Raw genomic sequence first — 16,576 nt, forward strand, 5'->3', positions numbered from 1 at the left:
AAGCCACTGGCTCCACGTGATACTCGGCATTTCAACAGTGGGTAGCATCAGAATGGGCGGGTGGCCGAGCGTGTGGCTCGGCTGGTTCACCTTGCCCTTCATGCGCATGCGAGCCAAGCCTGGGGTGCGTCGCGGTACCTTCACATTCCGGACTTGCTCACAGAGTCGTTCGCAGCTCGGAGAAAGGCCCACTGCGTTGATTTCCATTCGGTGACTACCACGTGCATCTGCCATCCGGTCAGATTCCCCTCGCGGTAGCACATCCTCAAGTCGTAACTCTCGGCATTGTCTCAAATTGGTATTCTGCGAGTCTTCATCAAACTCATGCCGAAGGAGGTGCATCTTTGAATGTCGTTCCCTGCCTCTCATCCCACGGATCTGGCACACCAGGGTTTTCCTGCTTCCATACCGCAATCTTTGCTTCCAGATCCTCCAAGCTTTCCTGAAATGCGTCTTTCACTGGTTCTTTCCTCACATCCCAGATATCCTCACTGCTTGGACCAGTCTTCCATCGCACGGCTTTCGTCCTGTAGTGATCTTGTATAGCCTTTGCTCTGTCTTTCTCATCCCACTGCCTCGTCCGCATGCACATCCAAAAGTCGGCCCAATGATTCTTGCAAGATCTGAACTCTCCGTACCGATAGATATTCACGAATTGACCACCGAAGCTTTGACAGAACATAGCATAGTCTAGCGCCGACCGACAGGACATCTCTGCAGGATACAGAGCTTCCGGTGAGATGTCTGCCGGGATAGGAGTCAGTTCCGTCTTTCCATCCTTTCTAGCCGCTGCTCTTTGGTCTTGCGATTTGGTCTGCTCGATCTCGATCTCCTTCAATAGCTCTGCGAAGTCAAGGTTGGCCTGTTCCTCGCGCGAGAGCTCTTGCTTGATAGGGGTTGGCAACTGCGGTGATGGTTGTGCTTGTGCTGCTGCAAGCTCGTTCTCTTCCAACCGAGTAGGTATGCTACCTCTGACCCTGTCATTTGAGGAGCCAAAGGGCCACCACATCTTGCTTGATGATGGACTCAAAAGTTGTCTCAATCCTCAAAAACACGATGGGTCAATGCCGCCGGATCGGCATCTGCAATCACATGGCAAAAGGTGCTAAGTTAATAATTTTTTGGAGAAGTCGCGTTACTTTTAGGTTACGTCACGCGTCTGGAAACTTGGTTTGGGTGCGCACCTGAGGGGGGTGCCAGCATCAATAGAGCTGCTTTGGACCAAGAAATAGGTGTTGAGCTTCGCAGAACGGTCAAATCTCTACTGCAAGGAAGGAGCAGTTTGAAGGGAATGCGACCCATGATGCGAGATCGGTAATACGAGATGATCTCGTTGAGGAGTGTGCTGCGACAGCACCCACGGCGTATGCTCGTGCCGCAGAAGCAGTACCTCCATACCAGACCCGACCATCGTCCGAGACTCTCAGCACCATCGTTTGCAAGCGCAATCCGGCGCCGAAGCTCTTCTGACTCCGGAGAAGATGAAACTGGACATATCAATACAGCTCCCAACGAGGGTATAATCTTTCTCGACCATATCTTCCCACTGAAGCTGCAGTGGCTGACACGCCTCCCTTTCATCGATGGATCGAGCCTAGTATCGGCGTACAAACGACTCAACAGTCCGAATGTAGCCCTAGCAGACCCGACTGGCATAGTCTCTCGAGCACTTCCCAGCAACCTACCCATCAAGATCACATCCATCATACCACGAGTACGAGAAGGCGGCGCCTTCATCAAATTTCAGCATGACGGCAGTATCGCTGCTGAAGAGCTCGAGGGCACAGTGAAGGCCTACTTGAAAGAGAAGCCTATCAAGCCGTGGTTTAATCCTCTGCGGCAGGTTCGAGCATTCTTGGTCCGAGGCAAACCATGGATAGAGGATCTCTACAGATTGCCCAGCTCGAGGGTCAAGGTTGAATTTCTACCAACCTCTCCAGAAGCCTCGGCCGCAGAGTTGACACAAGAGACACTGTACTCGCTTTTTCGACGATATGGCACCATACTAGAAATGGTATCGCAACCATCTGACTCTAAAATCGCACCCCGATTTGCATACATCGATTACTCGCGCATGCGTTACTCGACTATGGCAAAGAATTGCATGCACGGTTTCGTGCTGGTCGAAGAAGCCGGTGGTGGCAAGTCTGGGACGCTCCTTAAAATCAGCTACGAGCCCAAGGTCAAAGGCAAGTGGTTCAGAGATTGGCTTACGAGTCATCCGAGAATAGTAATCCCGGTTATGGCTGCCTTGATCGCTGGACTGTCTGTATCTATCTTTGATCCGATCAGAACATGGAGCATAAAGATCCACATATTACACGGTCTGCACCTCGAGAACAACAAGTACTACCAGTGGATAAGAAAACAGCTTAGTCGTGGCTATGATTATATTCGCTTCAACCATAAGAAGGCTGAAGATGATGGCCTCAACGCGATATGGGAGGATAGACATTCTCAGATGGAACAGCTGAAGACCTGGATGTCCGAGAGTCTCGATACTTTTATTGTCGTGCAAGGTCCGCGAGGCGCTGGCAAGAAACAATTGGTCGAGCAAGCATTGAAGAGCGAGCCACACAAGCTCGTCATTGACTGCAAGAAGATACAAGAAGCTCGAGGTGACAGCAAGACGATTAACGCTGCTGCAGCTGAAGTCGGCTACCGGCCTGTGTTCTCCTGGATGAACTCGTTCAGCAGTATGATCGATCTTGCGGCCATGGGTACTATCGGCACAAAGACCGGATTTTCCGAGACAGTCGAGAATCAATTGGTCAAGATCTGGACGAACACGAGCTCGGCGTTACGGTCTATCGCATTGTCCTGCCGAAAGAAGGACGATCGTGATGCTGATCTGCAGGACGACGAGTGGCTCGAAGCACATCCTGAACACAGACCAATCGTTATCGTCGACAACTTCCTTCACAAGAGCACAGAGACCGGAGCAGACATGGTCTACGACAAGCTCGCTGAATGGGCTGCAAATGCAGTGACACACAACATTGCTCATGTCATCTTCCTGACGACTGATGTATCTTTCTCCAAATCTTTGTCGAAAGCTTTGCCAGACCGAGTTTTCCGACAGATGTCGCTAGGTGACTGTTCACCAGAAATCGCCAAGAAGGTTGTCATCAGGCACTTGGAAGCAGGTGCTGCGAACTCTGATAAAGAGGAGGAGCTAACATCATCAAAACTTCGCAACGATCTAGACGAGCTCGATGGTGTTATACAAGTCCTCGGTGGACGCCTAACAGATCTCGAGTTTCTTGCTCGACGAATTCAGGCAGGTGAGTCACCTGGCAGGGCTGTCAAGCAAATCATCGAGCAGTCAGCCTCGGAAATTCTGAAGATGTATCTGCTTGATGCCGAAAAGAGCTGGTCGCCACAACAAGCGTGGACTTTGATCAAAGAGCTTGCGGAGAACGAGGAACTGAAATACAACGAGCTGCTGTTGAATGATATGTTCAGCAAGAACGGCGAGCAGAGTCTGCAAACGTTGGAACAAGCAGAACTAATCAGCATCACCTCGGTTAACGGCCGACCCAACAAGATCAAGCCGGGAAAGCCAGTGTACCTTTCAGCATTCCAGTATCTCACGGAAGACGAGGTGCTGCACAGTCGACTCGACCTCAGCATATTTAAGATGTTGGCTGCAGGAGAGAACTCGACGATACAGTCATGCGAGGAAGAATTGCAGAAGTTGGCGGAATTGCCAGGTACGCCTGCTCAGATGAAGCCACGAATTAAGTATTTGTTGGACAAGGCTGCTGCATCACAAGAGAAGATTGTGAATTATGAGGCAAAGATTGGACGTCTGAAGAAGATTTTGAGTGAGAAATACTAATAGATAGTCTTTTCTTTTGTCTTGGCGAAGTATATTACAATGATACCCATTTCTGCTCTTCGACTCTGAATTTCTTGCTCTTATCCTTCGCCTGTACTATCATGCAACACTACGCTATCATATCGTGGGCTTCACGGATCACAATTTACATTTGTTGTAGATGTACCATGGTTTGTGGCCTGAAGTAGAATGTCTCCACATGTGACCGTGCCTGAACCTCATCTATTTCATGTTCTCCCTTGTCGTTCCATACTGTTTCGCTACCATGGTCATGTTCTAGATCCAAATGCTCGGCGTTCGAAACTATGATAGATGTGATGGCCGTCGCCGAGTTCGTCGATGACTTCGACGACTTCTTCGCCCGCGATAACCCCACTGGTCCTTCCACCACAAACACAAATACATTCCTGGACACCTTCCAAAACAGACCCTGGCTATGGACCCTCCGCCTCCTCCTAACCCTCCTCCTCGCCACGCGAATAATCACACAAATCCGCTCAACATTCCGCCCTGCAGACTCAAAAGCCGAAACAAAACCAATAAAGCGTCTCCCCTACTGGCTCCCCCACCTCGGCACAACCCCCCTGTTCTCATTCCGCTCCCAGTCATGGCTCCTCAGTCAGTCACTAGCTCATCAATCCGGCGTATTTGCCCTCCACCTCTCAGGCCACGACTACATAGTCACCACATCCCCCTCCCTCCTCGCACAATTATGCCTCCCAACCACACCTGTCAGCACAGCGCACTACGATACCGTCCGTCGTCGCCGCTTCTTCAATAATCGCAATCTCAGAGCCACACCCGCCACATCATCAACATCAACCACGCGCATATCCACCGCATTGCACACGTACACGTCCGACCCCACGCGCATAACGAAACTGGCACAAATCTTATCGGCAAACGCATACAACCTCATCTCACCCGCCAGATCCTGGGTCGATCAGAGCCAATGGGAGCGAACATCCGATATCACTGTCCTTTCTGATAGTCCGCTATCGATTTCTGCGTCCCTGCCGATACTGATTCGGGAGTTTACAGCGCACGTCCTCCTCTCAACACTCCTGGGTAGTTCCTTCCTTGAAGCGAACCCCGGCTTCATCGGTGATCTATTCGCGTTCAGCGGGAGATACGCCATGTTCATGACTGGTCTGCCGTACTGGCTTGCGCCGGGCTTGGGACCGCCTGCGTTGGTGAGGGAGCGGTGTTTGCGCAGTCTGGATGGGCTTGTTGAGGCTATGGCGGCGGAGATTGATGGGATGAGTATAGCTGGGATGGGGACGGGGATGTTATATGACCTTGAGGATGTGCACTCTGCAATCTGGGATTTGATCAGGGAGGGGAAGAGCAGAGGGGTGGGGATTAATGGACGGGGGAAGACGAGGAGTGTATCGTGTGAGGTGCTAGAGGTGGTGTGGCGTGTGGTGTTCGCGCAGGCGAATATGATGGTGTGGATGTTGGTGCATTTGTTTGGGGATGGGGACTCGAGTGGGGTGGCGTTACATGGGATTAGGGAGGAGGTGGGGAGGATGGTGCGGGTTGTTAAGCCGGGGCCTACGGGGTTGCCGTTTGAGGATCCGCCGAGATTGGAGTTCGTGGATGATGTGAGTGGGAGGATATGGGAGGGTTGTCCGACGTTGAGAGGGGCGTTGTTGGAGGTGCAACGGCTTGAGATGGAGGCTGAGGAGTATTTGAGTGTTATGGAGGATTTTGTGTTACGGGGTGATTCGAACTCGAGCGAGAAGTTTCAGCTTAAGGAGGGGGATAGGATCTACGCTGCGTATGGGGCGACGAATAAGGATACGCAGTACTGGGATAGGCCAAGGAGATTCGCGCCAGGTAGGTTTGTGGCGCGAGGAGGGCAAGGGCCGGAAGAGGTTGTGCAAGGTTCACACGAGGTCATGCAGGATAAATTGCCGAAGACTAGATCGGGACATGAGGCGAGAATGCAGGTTGATGTGCTCTGTATAGTCGCGGCTCTGCTGTCTTTCTACGAGATCGAGGCTGTGGGTGGTGGTGGGGTTAAGCATCCTGGGTCTAGTATCGTGGCGGGAGTTGGACTGCCGAAGGGTTTCAAGGCGAAGATATCGAGAAGAGTGCTACAATGAGATTACTGTTGTTGGCGCGGTGCACGACTCGAGCTTCATCCACTACACACTATCTGCATTCCCCATTCTCGCATCACACCCCTCCACACGGTAGTATAGCGCTCATCCTCACGTATCCGGAAACCAGTCTATTCGGCGACAGGACGAATGCTGCGTCCACCGTCACTTCTCTGAGGTGCTGACGTTTGAGTCCGAGCCTAACACGTCGCGATTAGGGCGCATGAAGAGCAAGCGAGTGCCGGTGTTCGACGTCTTTCCTAATTCCTATGTGTGACCGCCATTGCCAGCTGTTTAGTTTAGGTGATAGCTGGTTATTACTTAAGGATAGCTCGGACGTAGAAGGTAGTCAGTGTGCTGCTGTATACCGTGAGGTGAGATTGAACCAGATGTGTGTGAACGAAGGTGGGAGTAGAAGCGGAAGCTAGCCGGACAAGCTTTGCAGCAACAAAGGATGAAGCAGAGGTGAGATTGAAGCTGTCCGATCGGTTGTAGTTGATTGATGTGTTCGATGAGTTCGAATTATCGGAAGCTAGGATCCTGGCTAGATTCGAACCTCGAGTCAGTATCAGCTGGCTTGTAGTTAGAGGTTGGATTTGGTAAATAATATCAAATTGAGCAAAGTTGGACGGGCGTCCTTCCCCACTATCTAATGATCTGCAGAAGCTTGAACGCCTAGTACTAAGTAAGTGGCTTAGAGGGGAAAGCGGTGCTGGCATCTCGAGTCCTCAACCTCACCCGCCTTCAATCCCAATCCACGTCGGTGCCCAACAAATCAAGATGCCGCTCAATGGTAGCCGCTATCGTCCCATACTGCTCCTTCTGTTCGCTCGTCCATTTCGCCAGGTTATCTCGAATACTCTCCTTCAGGATCGTCTCTTGTGCATTGAACGAGTCCTGTTGGTCCGTCATAGCGTCGCGCATGAGATGCTCTTGACTGTGGCGGAAGGAGTCGCGGGGATGCTGAACTCGAGAACGTTCAGCGAATGGGCTGTTGGATTGTCTGCGCGAGGATAGCTTGATTCTGTCGCACATGTGGGTAATCCTCCGTTGAATCAAGAAGTAGCGACCGAGAAGGTCCTCCTTTGGATCTCTGTAAGCGTCTAAATCTGACTCTGGATTCCGTCCAGAAAACGGCGCTGTGATGGCCTTTTCGAGGTAAATCTTCGGACTCTCCGGCATGTACGGCGTTTGAATGTCGATCAATCGACATTTCCACCAGCGAAGACAGACAACCTCCTGTAAGGTCCATTGTGTAGGATCCCGGACGTAATTCTTTCCGGCAATTCCACGCGTTGGTGAGCCAGGCTTCCGCGTCCACTCCGGCTGCGGAAATGTAAGCACAAGCACTACATGCTTGTTGTGTACGACGGTGTGCAACAAGCGAACCACATTGGCAAACGCCTGACAGTGATATTCTAGCCACGTCCTCCGTGGCGCGACACTCCGGTTAGTATGGATCCAGTGACGGCGGCTACTCTCTGCAATGGTGATGTAGTATTTCTCGAATCGATGTAATGCATGGCGTATCGAATCGGCCTTATCGCTCTCTTGAGGAGTGCGAAAAGCCATAGGCCATTCGTCGTATACTTCAGGCCTGAAGTCAAAGAAGCGGTCTTGAGACTCCATGTAGGTGATAGTTATCTCGAGGATGTAGCAGGTATTGAGGCTACGTGTTGCGCTTGAATACCAGCCTCCTCGACCTAACACAAAGGTTATGCGCAGCGTGTTCTCACCGTAGAGGAGCTTTGTGCCTTGATGAAGGAGCTCCTGGCATGTTTGAAGGAGGGCAGGGGTGAAGCTGTAATTTGGATATGCTATCTGAGCGTGGGGATGGGGGCTTGATTCTTTGCGATGAATGCCGCTTGCTGGATCTGCAAGGTGAGTGAGAGGTACAGAGTTCACAAGGAGGAGGCGTAGGATCATGGTGAGGATTTCTTGAGGTAACTGAAGGAGAGGTGAATGGGATTGTGCATCTTGGGCGAGCTGGAACTGGGTCGATTGTGGTGTCCCGTCGCTAGTGGGATTCCGGTGGAAGAAGTTTGAGCAGGACATCTTCATGCTGTCTACGGTGTTAATGGGATAGGAACGTGCGGTTGCGAGCTATATACGGTCTGACTGGGAAGGCTACAGCATTTGCGTGCCAAGTGCTGAGACCCTCTAACAGGCATACCTGATATTGGAAAGAGCCGACTTCACTAAAGCCTACTCGAGTAGACAGCCCCGGCAATCGCCACGCGCCAACCATGGCATCAGAATGAGCGAGTGCTTCCATCCTATGTGATACGGGATATGACAAGATGGGAGACGTCCCTACTGACAGTGGGCGGTCTTAGTCACGTGATTCGGGTCAGGCTCACTCACTAATTCTCAAGGAGCGTACGACTCTCCCTCTTCCCATTAGGTCTGTCCATACCCACCACCTAGCTCATACCTCCACTAATAAGCAAAACAGTCTTCCCTTCCCACCCTCATCATGTCAGAACGAAAAGTCCTCTCGAAATACTACCCACCCGACTTCGACCCCTCCGCCATAACCAGAACCAAAAAGCCTCGCGGTGAACCCTCCAAACTCTCCACCATCCGCCTCATGGCGCCCTTCAGCATGAAGTGTACATCATGCGGCGAATACATTTACAAAGGCCGCAAATTCAACGCGCGCAAGGAGATAACAGAGGAGAAGTACCTCAACATCTCGATCATACGGTTCTACATCAAGTGTACGGCGTGTAGCTCCGAGATTACATTTAAGACAGATCCGAAGAACACAGATTATACGTGTGAGAGGGGGGCACGGCGGAATTTTGAGGCGTGGAGAGACCCAGCGAGTAAGGAGTTGCAGGAGACGGATGAGCAGCGGCTTGATCGGTTGGAGAGGGAGGAGGCAGAGGCGGCAGAGGAAGAGGAAAGGAATGCGATGGAGGAGTTGGAGCAGAAGATGGAGGATAGTAAGCGGGAGATGCAGATTGCGGATGCGCTTGATGAGATTAGGACGCGGAATGCGAGGATTGAGCGGGGGGAGAAGGGTGGAAAGGAGGAGGTTGCGTTGCAGAGGACGAGGGAAAGTGTGGTTGAGGAGAGGAGGAGGGAGGAGGAGGAGTTGGAGGAGGCGGCGAGGGCGGCGTTTCGGAGGGAGAATGTTGAGGTGGTGAGGAGGCAGGAGCTGGAGGAGGTATATGGTTCGGAGAAGGTCAGGGAGGATGCGGTGCCGAAGACACATTCTTTTGAGAAGGTGGCAAGGCCAAGGAAGGCGAACGGCGGTATATCGTTGGTGAAGCAGGCGGTGCTGGCGTCTGCGAAGCCGCCTGAACCTGCGCCGAAACCTGTGGTGGTGGGAGGGGTGGGTTTGGTGGCTTATGGTTCTGATGATGAGGATGATTGAAGGCATCTACAGAACTCCTGGCCTGGGAACATTCCGCTACGGAAGTCCGTGTCATTCTAGATGGATACCTCTTTGCTACTCGGCTACCGCACACAGTCATGGCTTACAGCTCCTGCATCTGAGCCCGTATATCTGTTAATAATGGTCGTAATGTGTTGAAAGACACAGTCAAGATGTACAGGAGTAAACCCAGGCCCTACTTTGCTTTACTCGATCGCTTCTCAGCCCGTGCCGGGAGCGCACATGTTCCGCTGTCACCAAGTGGTCTGATGCTGGCAAGCACGTTCTGCCCCGCTCCTGCCTTCATTTGATTCGTCAAATTTCAGTTTCTCACCCACCAGCCAAGGACGATTTCGGATCTCAGCTCTCACTGAAAAGTCGTGCTTGATCTTATCTGATAATCTTGCATCCAGCTTCCTCACCCGCATGTCGCAATTGATCGCCGTCTCTTGCCATTTGGAAGCCGTCGAGGTTCATGATCAAGCCGGGGTATAGGAGTTGCTTGACCGTCATCCTGCCTTGAAGGCCTACCAGTCTTTACGACAATCCGACATGCAGTCTGCCGTGACCGACAATCAATAGATGACTTCACCTCGAACCAGCGGCGAAATGGCCTCGGCATCCAGCTCAACCCCAGCTCCGGCCACTGCAAACACAAGTATCCAAAGACCACCATCGCTATGCATGAAACCTCCCCCACCATCTGCTGTCTCGTCACCGGGCGCCGCTTCCCCACCTATCTCCCTCACAAGCAAAGAATGGATTGTCCCGCCTCGGCCGAAGCCCGGTCGCAAACCAGCTACAGACACGCCTCCCACCAAGCGCAAAGCCCAAAACAGAGCAGCACAGCGAGCTTTCCGTGAGCGACGTGCTGCAAGAGTCGGTGAGCTGGAAGAACAGATGAAAGAAATAGAGGATCAGCACGAACAGGAACTAGAGGCTCTTCGCTCCAGCAACTCCGAACTAGAGCAAAGCCTAGAAAGATGTCAGTCAGATTTGTCCACATGGGTGGACAAGTGTCGGAAGCTTGAGGTTGACCTTGCTCGAGCCCAGGAGGAGTTGTCGAAGCAGCACAGTCAGCGTTCTGCCGCTCATAGCGACACAGTCGCCTCCGATACTGCCATCGGCTGTGGCAACTGTACGCTCGACAGCCATTGTCAGTGTATCGATGATGTTGTTCATGGCATGGGTGGCGAGCCTGACGCGCCTACACATGCTCATCGTGCTCGTTCACCCGAGCGTTCGGCTCATAAGAAGATCAAATTAGAGCACTCAACCTCAAACTCGATGGAGATTGACTTTACTGCTGCATTCTCCAAGGCTCCACCTCGCCATCACACTTCAGCGGTAGTGCTTGATCCATGCGGCTTCTGCTCAGATGGCACACCCTGCATCTGTGCTGAGATGGCAGCAGACCATGAAAGACCAAGCATTTCAAGACCAAATTCACCGACTATAGGGCGACCAGGTCACAGGCAAATGGCACAGTTTACTCCACCGCCATCTGAAGGAGATGTCGCCACCGGCACGATTCCAGCCATCATGACTTGTGCTGGTGGGCCAGGAACATGTGCTCAATGCCAAGCCGACCCAAACTCTACGCTCTTCTGCAAGTCTCTAGCAGCTTCTAAAGCCAGAGATGGCGACTCATCTGGATGCTGTGGCGGACGCGGTCCAGATGGTGGTTGCTGTCAATCATCTGTGCTACTACCTCAACGAGCGACAAGGTCACGAACGGCTGGCAATGCAGCTATGCGATTACCTGCTCCTACGAACACAAGGAACCCAGTCACACTATCGTGCGCCGACGCGTATACTGCTCTAAGTAGGCATTCAGCTTACGAGCAAGCAAGTGGCGATATGGCTTCTTGGATGCCGAAGCTGCATCCTAGTCCTGTCAGTGCAGAAGGAAGACCAGCTATGGAAATAGATGCTGCCAATGTGATGGCTGTCCTTAAGGACTTTGACAGGAGATTCGGAGCTAACAAATGAACACGATGCCGGCCACTTACACGCCAAGAACAACAACATGATTATGCCGATTCGAGTGCCAATGAAGACATGGCGGTTGTGTAGGATGCCAATACCACCAGGTGAATTCAAACTGAATGCCATGGCGAAAAGACCGCAAGAACGGTCGATTGGGAGAGCATTTTCTTTTGACTAAGTCGATCCACTCCCGGGCTATGTTTTTCGTCTTGCAGTTGTGGTAACGGATGGGAAAGTCCAAGCAGTGAGGTTTCTTTACACTGCCCGAAGGTCTCTGACGCGTGGCGCTTCAGTGAGTATGTTACAGCAACGTAAGCCACGGCAAATGGCTACTATGCACCACTGGCGGCAAAGGAAGGAAGCACGAAGCAAATGCACACGAGAGTGATGTGAGGAGAGATGGATTCACGAAGCCCCGAGAAGGTGATTACCTTCAATGTGAACAGCAGAGAAACTTCAAGCTCGAGCGCAGAGGTGCAGGGAAGGTACAGAAGCTACACCGTAGTGCATGTCTTGGCGTCAAGACGTGTTATGATTGGCAGTCGCGAGCCAATTGAGGATTAGTGTAAATATCAATACCATCTTGCACAGAAACACAAGTCTAGAAGCGACACCTCGTGCACCTTCCTCTACCGTCGCGTTCCTTCCTTCTGCTTTACTCGCGAAGTTGCCATCCATTTCAAACTGAATCCTACGCGTTGAACCATGATATAATACTGCGCAACAAAGTTTGAACACCCAGCAACAGGGGCGGGTACCCCCAGTACGAACCTAGGTTACATTGGAGCTCAAAGTCGATCATCGCAAGGACCCGACAACCGATCAATGTGTGACACGGTCACCACGGATGCCTTGCGCCCTCCTAGGCGCTTGCGCACATGGCGGTGATACCACTAACAGCTCCAATCGACGTTTCTGTACATAGAAGGAAATCACCTCGAGAGTTCATTGGAGATTATTTGAGCCACGAATTCTTGCGCAACTATCGTTTCAAATCTTTTCTGAGTCGCAATATGGCGAAGGCGCTCAACACACACGAACAGCGACGAAGTCGTCGGCGCCAGAATAAGCTTACAACTAGCCGGACGGCGACGCGCGGCACGAGTTTCCAGGCCATCAACGCGAACCACCAGGCAGAATCTGATGGAACCTTGCCTAATGGTATTGGTACTATCAATGGGTTGAACGGCATGAGCACTAAAGACGACCAAATCAGCGAGAATCATGACACGTCAACTCCTGCTATGGAAGCAATGTCGCGTGAAACTTTGCGTGTCAAACGGCGTGGAGACGCCTACAAAAGCGACAAAAGGTTCAGCACGCGACGCCAAAGCATGCAAAAGCAGAATGACCCAAAATCACAACTAATCATCAAACTTCGTAATATACGCAAAAAGCTCAATTGGAAAGAAAACAGACCTTGCGCTGACACACGACCACGCAAAAGAGCGCGTGTCGAGGGCCTGGATTGCGTTGTCCACCTTACGGTCTGGGCCAGAAATCCTGGCAAGAAGGAGGATGCATGGGAGCAGAAAGTTACTAGGTCTCAAACGTGCGAGATGCTGAGAGGTAGTGAGGACTATGATACTGTCAAAGGCCGTCATATCGAGATTAAATCGAGAAGCTGGTTCTCGTTCCGCAAAGACGAGTTGACCGTCATGACAAAACAGGGGTCTGCGATGAAGCTGGTGATGGCTGAGGACTACTTTATGGAAATCAAGATCGTTCCTGAAGTTACTGATGCAGATTGGCCGCCATTCCCGCTACTTACCAGAGGTGCCAACGAGGATGCAGGACTAGGACCGCTCGGGAGAGGGACACTGCAAGACTCGTTAGTGGCAGTTTACAAGAAGCTGCCTGAGCCGCCTGATTCTAATGCGCCTCTATCCGTCTGCTTTTTGGATGGATCAGGCACATTCGAGTCAAAATATGGGCTCGAGCTCGAAGCTAGATGGGCTTCGGCTGATGAGCAGGTGCCAGAATGCAATCTGGAAGAGGAGGAGAACAAACTTCCTCTCGATGATTGGATGGTCGACGTGGGCAACAAGCCTTTCGGAAGGACAGACCCTACTAGACCTCCAAAGAGATACACGTCCAAGAAGTCAACAGCGCCTACAAGGCCCAGCAAGCCGAATAAGTTACCTCCTTTGCCTCCAAAAAGAGAGCCGAAAGTCACCTACAGACTCGATCTCAAAGGCATGGGAGAAAAGAGGGAAAACAAAGACTTCCAGAAAATGTCCACTAACGGGTACAGATGTCCGGAGTGCCATTCGCCAATATGGTCGAATCTGGAGCAACTACTGTTTCATCTGGGGCAGACACACCATCAATACACCTTCACACTGGAAACAATCGATACAACCGGACCTGCAAAAGGCGATGCCATAATCAGAATCGGCGATGGAGAAGTTCCAAAGCCTCGAAGAGGGGACAAGAAGCAGATCAAGAATGAAGAGAAGAATTGGTTGTGGAACGCACCTCCAGAGCCGTTCGATATACGACAACACGTCATAGATGGCGACAGGAGCTGGTTAGGAGAAGACGTCAAGCCTGATGCACGCAAGGAATCAGCTGTCAAACCTCGTCTTCCAAAAGATGCCAACCTGGATCCGCAAACAAAACTGAGAATAGAGAATGGCGGCTTTCTACCATATCTACACGTGCAGCCATTCCGACCGGCAGCATATCGGCGGAAGAAGTACCCCAATGTACGACTGCGCACTCAGGAGCATGTGAATAATACTCCATACACTTCTATTTCGCATCGTCCGATCGACCCAGATGATTCAAATGAGGAAGACAGGTCCGAGACAGACGACGAAGCGGATGACTCTTGGTTCATCGCTCATCACCTCGAAGAGCTCGACCTACACGCCCGCGAAGTGAACTGGTCTAATGCAAAACAGCGCTTCGCTAAGAAGTGGGACTACCACGTCCTACACCGCGAGCGGAGTGTAAGCTCAAGATACATGAGTGATTGCCTGATCCGTTTTGTGCGGGTTGAAAAACGGTGGCTCTTGCAGACGGGGCAGACGACAGATCACGAACCCGCAGACAACTCAACAGCCAGACTCACAGCACTTATGCAGCTCATGGACGAGCTCAAGGAGAAAAGGGTAATTGATGACGCTGTCTGCGCGGGTGTGCTTACCATACTATACTCCGATCAAGACCTGATAGTACCTGAAGAAGAAAAGGCAGAAATTGAGGAGCAACAAAGGCAAGAACAGCAGCGAAAGCAAGATATACAGCACCGGGCTGAACTCATCAATGGCATGACATCAAGCACTAAGCAGCATGATCGCAAGGGCAAGAGCAAGCTCACATCCGCAATCCAAGCAAAGCCTACGTTTGTACCAACAGATATATGCGCGGAATGCCGAAATCCGATACAGCATCAGAACCGCAGGGCAGTACGATGCTCAGCTAAAGACTGTACGCGGCCGAATACATGGTATCATGCGAAATGTGCAGGCTTGTCACTGCCTACTTCTGAAGCTGAGGACAGCTCTTTAGCGAAGCAGCAGGTGAATCTTCTCAGCGCGTTCATGAAGGAGAGACTGAGTTGGAAGTGTGGAGCCTGCACAGAGTCTGCAGTAGCGAAGGAGATTGGATCTTGATATTGTACCATCGAGCGGAAGGTAGGCTCGGGTTCTGAGGCTAGTAATGTACCATACAATGTATCACATACCTACGGGCGTTCGCTGCCACAGCACCGATTTTCTGTTGACATAGAAAATCTCGCATACAGGCAGCACGTTGGCTTGATTTGTCCAGGCAGCATTGCAGTAGCGTTGCATACGTCGTCACGACACCCGGGACAGGCAACAGCATCATCTTTCTCTGCAAATAACGATCTAACCACTGAGTAGCTCGCGGAGGGACTTAGGAATCCTGATTAAGAGCAGCAAGCCACTCTTCAGTGAGCTTGCTGTCCTACGCTTCGAACCGTGAGCCGCAGGGTCAATTGGCTCCAGTGGATTACGCGATGGCCACCACCACCCAGCCACCAGCGTATAACACAATCGCATGGATTCCACCAAGCGCAGCAAAAACCTACCTCAACCACCCCATCACACATGTCCGCGCCCTCTGCCTCCCACCAGGTCCCATCGACCCATCTGAGCCAGATGGCAAACAAACAAACCACTGGATCCTATCCCTCCATCTACCCAATGGCATTTCCCTCGCTCTCGACCCCTCCCCATCAGGCCCGAACAACACCCTCGTATGCGGTATATCAGTCATCGACTCCACCAGCACGGCTACCGCCACACCCAACAACCCAACCCCCGTGAAAACACTCCCATTAACGCCATCACCAAACCAGTCAGCAAGCATGACAGTAGAATCATTCCTCACCACCCTCAAAACCCACAACCTCACCAACTACACCTTCAGCCCCACAGGCCAAGGCTGTAGATTTTGGATTGGGTCGGTCGCGGACACCCTCGCTCAAAATGCCGTAGTCGACGCGCAGGAAGTCGAGACGTTGAAGGACGCACTGGGTAGCACTTGGGCTGGCGATGGAAGTGAGATGGAGATGGAGGGTGGGAGGGGGAGCGGTGTTGTGGAGGGGACGTTCTTCTGATGTGCAAATGGATGCTGTTGATGGAGGAATCGTGGTGTTGGCTCCTTCCTTGGGAAGCGATAGATGACGGCTCGCAAGTGGCACCTTCCTTATCTTGTGTCGCGCCTTCCATCGAAACAGAATCGCTGTTTCCGTCTCGGGGTCGCCCCTGCCTCACTGTGGGTCGCTCTTTCCGCGTCACCGGTCGCACCTTCCACTGATGACAGTCGTGCCTTCCTCGTTATGAGTCGCTCCTTCCGTGTCATGAGTGGTTCTTTCCTCGTCATAGGTTGTGCCTGCTATGTCATGGGTCGCTCTTTCCGTACGAGGGAGTGCATCTTCCCTTGATGACGGTCGTGCCTTTCTTGTTATGGGTTATTCCTTCCGTCTCCTGGGTGGTTCCTTCCGTGCCCTAGGTCGCTCCTCCCTTGTCGTAAGCCGCCCTTCCTTTGACACGAGTCACTCCTTCCCCCAATGATGGTCGTACCTTCCTCATTGTGAGTCGTTGTTCCCTCATCGCAGGTCGTTCCTTCTATATCATGGGTCGTCACTTCCCTCTCTGGTCAGTCGCTCCTTCCTACTGATCAGTCAGGACTGGTCGTTCCTTCCTAAGCTGTAGAGTGGCTCCTTCTTGTGCTGCACGTTATGCACATAAGGAAGGAGCAATAGCTCGAGGTAGCTCGAGGAAG

General features: G+C 52.0%; 8 protein-coding genes across 8 annotated transcripts; 6 read left to right on the forward strand and 2 right to left on the reverse strand.

Moving 5' to 3' along the window:
• Positions 1-322: 322 nt before the first annotated feature.
• PMZ80_010551 (uncharacterized protein) lies at positions 323-1,009 on the reverse strand (the record flags this gene model as incomplete). The annotated part of the gene is made up of 1 exon (XM_064878940.1): positions 323-1,009. The coding sequence occupies one exon, from the start codon at positions 1,007-1,009 to the stop codon at positions 323-325; it is 687 nt and encodes a 228-aa protein (XP_064725341.1).
• Positions 1,010-1,324: 315 nt separating this feature from the next.
• Positions 1,325-3,841, forward strand: YME2 (mitochondrial escape protein 2; the record flags this gene model as incomplete). Its single annotated transcript, XM_064878941.1, has 1 exon — positions 1,325-3,841. The coding sequence occupies one exon, from the start codon at positions 1,325-1,327 to the stop codon at positions 3,839-3,841; it is 2,517 nt and encodes an 838-aa protein (XP_064725342.1).
• A 317-nt stretch (positions 3,842-4,158) lies between these two features.
• Positions 4,159-5,949, forward strand: PMZ80_010553 (uncharacterized protein; the record flags this gene model as incomplete). The annotated part of the gene is made up of 1 exon (XM_064878942.1): positions 4,159-5,949. One exon carries the CDS (start codon positions 4,159-4,161, stop codon positions 5,947-5,949), a length of 1,791 nt encoding a protein of 596 aa, XP_064725343.1.
• A 741-nt stretch (positions 5,950-6,690) lies between these two features.
• PMZ80_010554 (uncharacterized protein) lies at positions 6,691-8,007 on the reverse strand (the record flags this gene model as incomplete). The annotated part of the gene is made up of 1 exon (XM_064878943.1): positions 6,691-8,007. The coding sequence occupies one exon, from the start codon at positions 8,005-8,007 to the stop codon at positions 6,691-6,693; it is 1,317 nt and encodes a 438-aa protein (XP_064725344.1).
• A 415-nt stretch (positions 8,008-8,422) lies between these two features.
• cwf16 (Pre-mRNA-splicing factor cwf16) lies at positions 8,423-9,328 on the forward strand (the record flags this gene model as incomplete). Its single annotated transcript, XM_064878944.1, has 1 exon — positions 8,423-9,328. The coding sequence occupies one exon, from the start codon at positions 8,423-8,425 to the stop codon at positions 9,326-9,328; it is 906 nt and encodes a 301-aa protein (XP_064725345.1).
• A 609-nt stretch (positions 9,329-9,937) lies between these two features.
• PMZ80_010556 (uncharacterized protein) lies at positions 9,938-11,320 on the forward strand (the record flags this gene model as incomplete). Its single annotated transcript, XM_064878945.1, has 1 exon — positions 9,938-11,320. One exon carries the CDS (start codon positions 9,938-9,940, stop codon positions 11,318-11,320), a length of 1,383 nt encoding a protein of 460 aa, XP_064725346.1.
• A 1,010-nt stretch (positions 11,321-12,330) lies between these two features.
• Positions 12,331-14,937, forward strand: PMZ80_010557 (uncharacterized protein; the record flags this gene model as incomplete). The annotated part of the gene is made up of 1 exon (XM_064878946.1): positions 12,331-14,937. One exon carries the CDS (start codon positions 12,331-12,333, stop codon positions 14,935-14,937), a length of 2,607 nt encoding a protein of 868 aa, XP_064725347.1.
• A 368-nt stretch (positions 14,938-15,305) lies between these two features.
• On the forward strand, positions 15,306-15,908 carry PMZ80_010558 (uncharacterized protein; the record flags this gene model as incomplete). The annotated part of the gene is made up of 1 exon (XM_064878947.1): positions 15,306-15,908. The coding sequence occupies one exon, from the start codon at positions 15,306-15,308 to the stop codon at positions 15,906-15,908; it is 603 nt and encodes a 200-aa protein (XP_064725348.1).
• Between the last annotated feature and the right edge of the window lie 668 nt (positions 15,909-16,576).

This window comes from Knufia obscura, assembly GCF_036327395.1.
Source record: "Knufia obscura strain CCFEE 5817 isolate CBS 148926 chromosome Unknown scaffold_18, whole genome shotgun sequence".
Lineage (NCBI taxonomy): Eukaryota > Fungi > Ascomycota > Eurotiomycetes > Chaetothyriales > Trichomeriaceae > Knufia > Knufia obscura.